The sequence below is a fragment of the Drosophila hydei genome, unplaced genomic scaffold (genome assembly GCF_003285905.1).
Source record: "Drosophila hydei strain 15085-1641.00,03,60 unplaced genomic scaffold, DhydRS2 tig00008114-arrow-pilon, whole genome shotgun sequence".
Taxonomy (NCBI): domain Eukaryota; kingdom Metazoa; phylum Arthropoda; class Insecta; order Diptera; family Drosophilidae; genus Drosophila; species Drosophila hydei.
Window position 1 is genome coordinate 4,495,674 of NW_022045827.1, and position 10,863 is coordinate 4,506,536.

At 41.5% G+C, this 10,863-nt stretch overlaps 1 protein-coding gene across 2 annotated transcripts; it reads left to right on the plus strand.

Annotated features, from left to right (window-relative positions):
• The first annotated feature begins 7,151 nt into the window (after window positions 1-7,151).
• Window positions 7,152-10,863, plus strand: LOC111599451. 2 transcript variants are annotated; one of them, XM_023315108.2, is made up of 7 exons: window positions 7,153-8,521; window positions 8,587-9,032; window positions 9,101-9,432; window positions 9,497-10,115; window positions 10,173-10,445; window positions 10,501-10,650; window positions 10,711-10,863. In XM_023315108.2, exons 1-7 carry the CDS (start codon window positions 7,252-7,254, stop codon window positions 10,831-10,833), a joined length of 3,213 nt encoding a protein of 1,070 aa, XP_023170876.2. In that variant the 5' UTR covers window positions 7,153-7,251; the 3' UTR covers window positions 10,834-10,863. The 2 variants fall into 2 exon arrangements, with proteins under 2 accessions (XP_023170877.2, XP_023170876.2); XM_023315109.2 differs by lacking the exons at window positions 10,501-10,650; window positions 10,711-10,863 and having other exon boundaries at window positions 7,152-8,521; window positions 10,186-10,388.

Consider the following 10,863-nt stretch of genomic DNA (forward strand, 5'->3'; position numbering starts at 1 on the left):
TCTGAGATTGCAGAGAATGCTGAACGTAGTTCTAAAAGTTATACAATTGAAACACAAATATTCAGTTCAAGTTTATTGTATAATGAAATAATATGTCTTTATTAAAAATTCTTTTAGCTGAAGATCTGAAAGTGTTTAAAATTTATTAGCATTCCCGACGTCATAATTCAAATTAATAAAAAACCAATTGCATTTTTTTAAGCCTCCATTCGAATTACAGCATGATAATAATTGTAATTAAAATGCAGTTTTTTATAAGTTTAAATTAAAATGTCAATAGTTAATCAAAATAAATGTAATATAAATTGTTGTTAAATAACTGAAATTACTAAATATGGATTGCCATCTGTATTTATAATAGCAAATAAAAGAACTCTCACTTGCTGTTCTTTAAAGTGACATAGAAAGTAGTGTGAATCCAAGCAGCTTTGGGCCCAGTAGATTGCAACCTTTGTGGGCTGTCAACTGACCAGCTGGTTTCCTAGAATTCTGGTAGTTCATCTCTCTGTAAGTGGCAAGGCAGCTTAAAGCCTGCAACGGACAAGTTGACATAATGCCCTGTTTACAATGACAGCCAGATAAACACACACACAGAGAGAGATAGAGAGTGAGATGGAGATGCGAGCACACTTACAAATCAATAAAGTGTAAATTGTAACATTAAATAGTCATTAGTGTCTCTGGCCATTTGACCGGAAATTAATCAAGCAATAACCGCAATGACGTTTTATATTTGACCAGTGAGTCGACCGCTGTCTTTCCCACACTCGCCTATGCCGAAACAAATACGCGACGCACGGAGGCAGAGGGTTAACTTGGGCTTTGTCAATTCGGCGAAAGGGTTCGTGTTTGCACTAGGTTTATACATATCATTAAGCACACAAACTGATTTCAGCTTGTAGATATGTCAAACAACTGACGGAAACTGTTTATTATTGCTTCAAACGGAAAAGGATACGGATGTGTGAATCTGACAGACGCAGAGGCAGACGCAGCCACACGAGCGGAAGTCCCGAAGGTGTCCAGCTTCAAATTTCAATTTCAATTCAAATATCCATCGACCCAAAACTGTGTAACTTCTCTTGAAAGCTATGTATATAAAGAGTTTTTTTTTATATAACAAATATGTTGAATAACATTTCCAATTTGAGAATTTGATATTAGAGCTTGAACTTCTTTTAAAGTCCTTACAACAAATATATCATAAACAAAAATCATTTAAATAAAATGCTAAACGGACACTCAAAAATTGTTGTTGAAGTGCGAACAAAGAAGTACACACACACACACATACACACACAGTCAGTGGGATCTACACTCACATCCGGCTGCTAACATCCGTGTGTCAAGAAGCGCTCAAGCATTAATTTATGAATTTTTATTACATTATTTATTTAGCTGGCATCTTTGTTGTGCGCTGAGTGACCTTTGTTATTGTGTGTTTTGGACAGAGTGTAAAGTGCTGACAACTATGGCTGGCATTGTGGCTTAAGATCAAAGACTTGATAGCTAGATAGATTGGTCGCTCGACTCGTCAACGTCGGAGTGTAAACAAATGTCATTCCACATGCAATTAAATTCCCGGAAATCGTCGATGCCAAATCCGATTTTAATTAAAATCGTTTTTGTCCTGTCTATGTGGCCATGTCATTGACAGGAAGGAAACAAGCTGGGCAGCCAGGTAAACAAACACAGACTGGACCGGCACTCAAACAGGCCAGCTGCCAGCTGCCAGCCGCCAGCCGCCCCCAAAACTTATTGAACCTTTTTTGACATGACCTTAAAGTTTATACACTAAAGTATTTTGTATTCAGCATGTTGTTGCATGTATGTGTATGCGTAGGAGTCGATAAACTTGTTTCCCAAACTAAACAACTCATTTAATTGGATTCTCTGTGAGTTAAATTTCTACTCAAAACTAAACTCAATCAAAATTTCAGCATTTTGCAGCACTTTAAGCTCTGTGCTCAATAAACAAGAATCAAATTTCGCATATTACAAAAGCAAATAAAACAATCTTCAGTTGAATAACAATGAATTTCGTATACGCTTCACCACTTTATACCCTGTAATTTAGCATACTAGATTGGGCTATATGGGTATATGATTGTTGCTAGCATAACACTGAAGTCTAAGAGCTAATTCTCTCAATGTCTAGCTCATTTAATACTCAAGAAACAAATATGTCCATATAACAATGCCTTGATTACTGGGTGTCATCAGGTCAAACAGCATGAGAGCTGCTTAACAGCGAAATTTGCATCAGTGCCTGCATCAAAAGCGATTGATATTCATATATGAGCACGAACAGTTGGCAGCTGAATAGCGTTAAGTAAACATATACAACAGCCACACACCCTCACACACCCACACACACCCATACAGTTGCGCGTTGATTGCTCAAAACCAAAGTCATCCAAGCGTGAGACCAACAACTAGCAACAAGCCAGGACATGAAGGCGCAGCTGTAGGAGGGCACCAAAGTGGCAACATTTTGTGGCAGGCGACGCATGCCCATCGTATGTCACTGCTGTGCCAGTGTGAGAAGTGTAGGCCCCGACAGCACACTCATCTACAGCCATAAATATGAATGGTGGGGCGCCCCTGGCCCCCTGTCCGGTCTGGCTTGTTATTTACAGCCAGTTTTGAGATCTTGTGGCATAATTTAAGCACCTTGTTTAGCCACTGTTTATGGTTTTGTCATGTCACTGGACCAGCTTGTCTACTATAAATGTTGAATGTGTGCGCCAGCCCTTTTGAGGTCACGAGGTCAATGATACACACAGATTCATACATCAACTCGCACACAGACAACTGTGACTAACTACCTCAAGCACATACGCTGCACCGAGGGCAAGGAGGGCGACACTTTAAATAATTTATAAATGCGACAAATGAAAAACTTGGCCATAAAGTTGCGACCTGGCATTCAGCAAGGGGCTTTGCCGTTTACTTTTGCTTAACGCGACTTTACGCCTGCGGTTGCTGCTGCTGTCGCTGTTGCAGTCACCGCCTTTACGCAAATCAACGAACAAATCAACGCAAAAAGCGTTTACAACAACAGCGAAAATCCTTTTTGCTTACCGAAACGATTTCGCTGCTGTCAGCATAAAATTCCTTGCCTTAGCAAAAGTACAACGTATGGAATTGTAAAATAAAAACCGCAGCATTTTTATGTCACAATTGTGGGTGTGCATGGGTGGGTGTCTGACTGTCTGTGTGTCTGTGTGTGTGTCATGAGCGGGTTTTTGTGTGCACTGGCTGTTGACTGCTTCGCATTATGCAAACAAGCCAGACTCGTTCCTCAATTTACCAGCTTCACCCTTTGCTTGTGCTCAGGCGCATTCTGACGTTGAACATTTGCAAAACTGTGACAGCAGACGGACGTGGACAGGTGGCGTGGGCACAAACGTCGTGCAGACTTTTTTGGCGTTTTGGCAAACATAAAGGCTTCCAGATAAGGCGAACAATACTTTTGCATTAGCGGAAAACAATATCAAGTGTCTTAAAATAAACTGGGATAAATGCTGAAGTATATACTAAATGATATATTTACTTCGAATTATTTGACTGAAACAGAGATGAAAAATGTAGTCGCTTAAAAAAATTAATGTAATATTATGTTTAATAAATTGATTGAAATGATAAATTATAAATACATGGCAGATCTTGCTAAATATTTAAAAAATATATCGTTATCGATAGCGATAACTGTAGCTTAAATTTAATTATTTTAAATATATTTAGTTTTGTTTGGTCACACTTTTTTAAAGAAGAAATAGACTCAACTATATTCTTTCCTCATCAGTACATTTTTAAACCTGATTTAAATCATATTTAGTCGATTTATCAATATTCTCGAATAATCTTCAATGTGCATCAATATTTTTAAGCTCTTAGACTGCAGCCATCTTCTCTTTTTTAGACAAAATCTCATAATATTACACACAAATCAACTCATTAGATTTTCTCGCTTTAATTGCAATGAGTTACGGCGCTTTGAGAGGCATTAAATTTTGGCGCAAAGCATATCGCAACAGATAACTCGCATCTCGCATTGCTCATACGCCGCGTAAGCCATTAAATATGCATTTGCTGATATCACCAAAAGCCGTAACGAAAACAGCTTACGTGGCATTTGCGGACCCGCCCACCAGCTTGTGTGTCTGTGCGAGACAAAAAAAAAAAAAGAAAGGGGATATAAAATAAAAACAATGCATATGTGAAACGAAAGGAAAAACAATAGAATTTAAATGATTTTAATGCGTACATTGGATTTTATTGAAGCCAACGAGGCAATTTGGAGTTTGGCTATGAGCTGCATGGCCATCATATGAATACCAAGCCAGCTGTCTGATGTCTGATGTCTGCTGCCAACTGCCAGCTGCCAGCTGCCTTGCTCTGCTGGCTCGGTGCGGCTTCTCATTCGCACTGAGCAATAATAATAATTGTCAATTGCAGCAGCTGTCGTCGGGCGTCGTCAGGCGTTGCGTGAGCGTCGGCTTTTTCCATATTCAATTTCAAATGAAAATTTCATGCCGCCAGCAGCAGCACTGCCGAAAAACCTGAACAGCAAAGCCTCGACCCCAAGTCCCGAAACCGGTGTAAATTTAACGTTAGCTTTGTTAAATTCATTTTCAGTGTGGCAGCGGCAAAATCTTTTGCATACTTTCGGGCAAGGCCGATGTGGCACAGCGACAAAGCGGGACGACGACACAGCTGCTAGTTTTTTTTTTCCGAAATTTTTTTAACACATTTTTCGCACATGTTTTTTTCAAAACCTCAGCTGGAGTATGCACGTGTGTGTGTGTGTATATATGATTAGCTTTCAGCGTAGAGTTATGTGCGGTTTTTGTGGTTTCTGTTTTCGCTGAGCTCAGCTATTTTGGTATTAACTTGATCTGCTTTGAACAGATTCCCTGGCATTTTCACATAAGCTACTACGCTTACGTTTACTAACAGATTTTGATTAGAAATTGCTTGAGGTTGCACTTGCGTTGTTGCACTAACCAAGTTGATTGTTTGCATCGGTAGGGCTTCACTTATTTAGAGCTTATGGACAGTTGAGTGGGTTACTTTTGAAATTGGGTTAAGTCATGTAAGAGTTTTTTTAATGAAGCCGGCTTGTTCCTGAAGAGATGATGTATGTCAAGGCAGGAGGGTAGAAAATGTGAGCAACAGTGTATTTTAAAGCTGTTAAATTTAAGAAATGTGCTGAGAGAGAGTGCGAGAACTCTTATCTGCGCCGCTCAGTCGTCATATGTGTAGTCAAACAGAAGCTTTTGCATTGAAATGCAAATGAATCGTGTGCCTGCAGAGTTGCAGCTCCGTCTCCAGTTGCCATGGCACAAACAAGAGAGACAACAACGATAATAGGCACATAACAACATTATCATTAGCAGGCAATGGCAGCACATTAAATTGCAATTGTTGTTCTGTTGCTCTGTTGTTCTGTTGTCCATGTTGTTGCTGTAGTTGCTGTGCAGCTCAAATGCCTCGCATGCAAGTGTCTAATTGATTTTGTTGCGTCAGGTGCAAAGGCTCTGTCGCCTGGGCGCACATGGCGTATGCGTGATGAGGCCGGGGCAAAGCATTGATTTGCATACGAGCCACATTAAACGAGTGCTGCAACTAAAAGCGCATTTTAAAGCCTTTGAGCATGATGCGTACCTGCCAAGTACTTTTACGTTATGTGTTTGCCAGCAAATTTCATTTTGATGAAGCCAATGTGTGTGCGTGTGTGTGTGTGTGTGGGTGCCCAGTTGGCCTTAAACTAGCTGAAAGCCTCCAGCTGAGTGGCCTGCTACAGTCCCCCAGACCCCCAGCAGTGCCTGCACCAGCACCGGCAGCAGAGTCATTAGCATATGTTGTTTGGAGTTCCAACAAAATAGTAAACAACCAGCCAAACACACACGCCCCCACACACACATACACACCGACACACATGCATACATACCGCACCACAGGCGGCCGTTTTGGTTGGGCTCAGCTGACAGGCGAGCTGTCAAAGCGGATTTTAGAGCACTCGCCACCTGGCAAACAAAACATACAAAAACAAACAGCCATAAGAACCAAAAATTCAGTGAAGCTAGCTGAACGCTTGTATACTCTTTGCTGCTTAAATTCAAATTAAAATTAAATTTAATTATAAAAAAATTAACATTAAATGGGACACTGATAGTTTTTTGCCTGTAAACAAAATTATAAATATATTCATTTAAATTACATTTAATTATTATTAATTGAATACAGTACAAATTTTTAGAGCTATGATATGTTTGTCTTCTAGGTTTTAATTTTAAATTATAAAATATTAGCTTAAATTAAAAAAATGCTAAGAATAATGTTTGAATTTTGAGCTCGTAATATACCAAAAGTTTATTTGAAATAAAATTAAATTAAAAAATATATTTGAAATTTCCAGTAGACTTTTTTGAGAACTAAATTGAATTTTGCTGCTCATCTAAATAACTATAAAATACAATAATTATATGTTCCATGATGTGGCTAGCTAAAATAGCCATTAAAACTTTAAGCATGCAAGCCTTAAGAATAATTAATAATTTTAACAAAAACTAAATAACGTTTCAGCAGTTGATATTGGTAAATCGAAATATATTTTTTATTTGTATGACTTAATATATATATTATATTTATCATATATGTATATAAGCATTAGCTGTTATTAAATTGTTTTGCTGTCACAACAAGTGGCATAAAGTTGGCATACCTTGTGCATGGTAATGATGAGAACTACAACTACAAACACCTGTCGAGAGTTGAGTGTTGGACAAAAAGGTTCAAGTACGTGTCTAGGTTGCTGTTGTTGCTGTTGGTGTTGCTGTTGGTGTTGCTGATGCTGCTGTTGGTTTGGCCTTGGCCAAAATGCATTGTCGCAGTCTTGTTGTTGTTGTTGTTGTCTTCGTACGTGCTGTTGATGTTGCTGTTTTGTGGTTACATTTTTGACAAGTGCGTGCTCGACGTGTGGGAGTGAGTGCGAGGCGACCTTATGTAATACCTAAACATAGAACAGCTATCTGGTGTAGGCGTGCTTAAATATTTAATTTTCATTACGTTGACTTTAGCCTTATAGCCGTGATTATATAGAAAAATATATATTTGGAATTTTCTCTATTTAAAAGTGAGACTGAAAAAGCTTAGTTACACAGTATACACAGCAAATGACCTCACATCTAAAGGACCTGGATATCAATACTTTGATCAATATAGTAATTTGATCAAGCTTAACGAATGGAGACTCGCAAGTCGGCTAAAGCGCAAACGAAGCGCAAGTCGAGACGCTCGGGACATGGCAGCGTACGGTCGGTAGTGCCGTCCCACTTAGAGACTAAGCCCATTGTGCAACGTGTTTACCTTTACATGCAGCTGAAGCAGATACTGCACATGCCTGTGGTCTCCTATCCGCTGGAGCTGCATCTGTACCACGTGAAGAACACGCTGCAGAAGATGTGCGACCACTATACCAAGGAAACGATTATCTATCAGAACGAATTCACGCTGGACAGGCCGGCATTTGCGATGGGCATTATGCAGGACAATGTGGATGATATGAATACATTCAGCGATAATCCGCTCATCGTCACTCTGTATCAGCGCATTCCACGCCATCGCAAAGAGGATTTGATCACTGTGGGAGTAGTACGTGGAGACGCCTCAGAACGGGACCTGGAAGAAGGTGGTGGGGATGCACGCACGGGCGCTGCCTTAGACGAGGATGTGAGCGAGGATGTGAGTGGGGGTGATCAATATGTTGAGGAAACGCTGGAGTTCGTGTCCCGCGGCCATTGCGACTTGCTGCAGCTGTTTCAGAGCAAGCGCTTCATCAACAACATTCAAATCATGCTCTATCCGCAATACATTTCGAAGCTCCAGACGCGAACGGCCCAAAAGATAACAACCGTTAGCAACTGGCACATGTACTCCATACTGCCGATACTGAAGAACAATCATTTCTCCAATTTGGTCTTCATCACGTTCGAGTCCCTCTACAATGCATCCGAGGATCTGCACAGTCGAGCCGCCCATCTGGGCATGAGCATCTCCATGCGGGCCACAGCAGTCGATGGCGATGAACCTGATGGACAGCCTGAGGTGTTGCCGTTGTGCACTTTCTACAGCTTTGTCGTCCAGGTCATCAACGATCAGAAAGCTGTCGTTGTGTGGGAAAGTATAAAGCGCGACTTACTGAACCTGGGTCCATTCGGCGTTTCCACAGTTCAAATGGAAACGAATTTGCACGTTCCAGTTTTACGCATATTTCAGGGCTTGCTTAAAACGCATGATGTCGACTTCAAGCTGGAGAACATTAATCCCGTGGAGGACAGTGCGCTAATCAATAACTCGATGCATCGATACGTGTTGACCGCGGAGATGCAAGACATCATCGAGGCAGCCATAGTGAACAATGAGTATGAAATACTGCTGCAGCTGTACGATGAAGTTCCCAATAATGTCCTGTACGAAGGCGTTATCAATCCAAGCATCTTTGGCTATCCTCATAGTAAATAAGCGAACATTTTGATTTTAACATTTCGAGCTAATTGAATTGGCTTTATCATTTCGCAGTGAATACTTGCCGGTTCGCAAGTGTCCTGACGCCTGTGGCCAGGCACAGCACTGAAACGACACCGCACACGACTGCTGTCCCTGCTCCTGATTTGCCCATGTTTGCCATTGTTAAGCTGTGCTTTTTTCACACGCTGACAAAGCACCATGAGCCCCTGGATACCTATAATGAGAGCAATATGAAGGCGGGCCAGCTGCAACGCTGCTTCACAGTCAATCCTCATGTGGAAAAGAGCAACTCTGATATTCTAAAGGAGTTGTATCGTCGCTTCGACGAGCTCGTTAAAGATGTGATTAGTTACATCATCAAGCACGATGTGACGAGCATTGACGATCGGCGCAACTACTTCTGCTGCACCATCAACAATCTGAACAATTTACTAATCAACATCTGCGGCTATGACTTCAATGTCAGCATGCCCACCAAGAACAACATAGAGTTTCGCGTAAGCACCTGTCTCGCTCTCTATATTTATGTCTCTGTCAACTTTCAATTTAATCTACGTCCTTCCAGGAGATGCTCACGCACATGTACAAGGATCTGATGGATCGCATTATTCGAATCCTGAATGATTGCGGCTGGGAGGCTCTCGGCAATTGTGTTTTAAACAAAGAGCGCGATCAGCAGCGCTTGCGCCGGCTCTTGGACGAGCACCGAAGCTTGTGCATGGTCGGCGAATGTGGCCTGGCCGATCAGCTATTTGCTGAGCTCAAGTCTGCTTGTTCCAGCAAAATTTTGTTAAACTTTTACGTATTCCTTAACTCTGTTCAGAATCTCAACTTTGATTATGCCAAGACCTATTTGCTCACTCAGGTGGAGAACAATTGGGATGGCGAGTACTTTGTGTGTGTATTTGAGGTTGACTTATGATGAGCTAGAGTGTGACATGGGTAACTTTTGTCTACGCAGGAACTTGCTGCAGCTTTACATTGACTATCAAGTTGAGCTGAAAGCGGAGACGGAGGAGAAGGAGAGGAGGGAGCAGGAGATGAAGATGGCGGCGAAGATGCTGCCGGCGAAGATGCTGCAGGCGAAGATGCTGCCGAATGTCAATATGGATATGAAGCCGCCGCAAGCTTTCAGTAATATGATTGCAAAACTGCGTAATTTCGCCACCGCCAACAACTTAGACTGCGAGGCGTGGATACTGCTGTACTGCTATTACCAAGAGAAGGGTTACTTGTCAGGCATGGAGTATACGCGCTGGAAGTATGAAAACCTTTATCACGTGCCTAGCAGAAAAATGCTGCTGACACCTACTCCGCTCTTCGAGGCATTTTTGCCGGCGAATTTCGATCTAACCGACCGGAGCGCACATGTCGTGAAGTTCTATGGAGTCTTCAAGACTTTTGCTAGATTGGGCGCTTACGCTTTCGCAGAGACGGTTTACAATCAAATCGCAAAAGACTTTACGGTCAACGAAACTTATTTGGTGACCACCACACTGAAGATGCTGCAGGGTCAAATTGACGGGAATTTCAAAGTGCGCAATCTACCCACTAATAGGTCGGAAAGTGGCAAGATGATCGTGAGTAGTCGATGTGACCTTGATGACCTTGCTAGAGTTTCATGTGTTTGCTAACAGAAATTTCATCAAGCTCACATCAATGGCCACGTGGAGTACTCGCGTCACCGCTACCCTCAGGCCATCGAATGCTTTAAGGAGCTGCTTTATATCGAAAAGACCAACACGTCTACATTATCTTTGTTCTATCTAGGATTACTTCGGCTGGCCCACCTAAGTTTTGAATTCGGGGACTATGAGGTCGCTCTGCATGCCTATGAGTTGTGCGTGCCCTCGTCCAAGCTGGAAAAGAACTTCTTGGCCAACTATGGCATGGGCCTAACTCTCTATTACGTAAGAGCTGAATTCTCATGTTCCTAGGCAGCCTTCAGTATTTGCCAATTTGCAGCTGAATCGACTTGAGGACGCTATTGCTTATCTGGCGCGCACCACAGAAATTGATATCTATCTGCCCGATTCCTGGGGCTTCTTGGCTATTATAAACTTGCGATTGGGTCGCAATAAGCTGGCATTAAACTGCTGGAAAATGGCCAAACAGGTAGGGTATTAGGAAATATTGCAGTAAATTGAAGTATAATTGCTTGTGCATCATTAACAGTATCCCGAAATTACGATGAGCCCGTGCGTATATAATGAACTTGATAAAATTAAATACTCCGATATTGATTTGCTGGTGGACGACGATCAACCAACAACCGTAAACAAGTCTGCGAATATATAGTAATCTGAATATATATTAAAGACATTTATC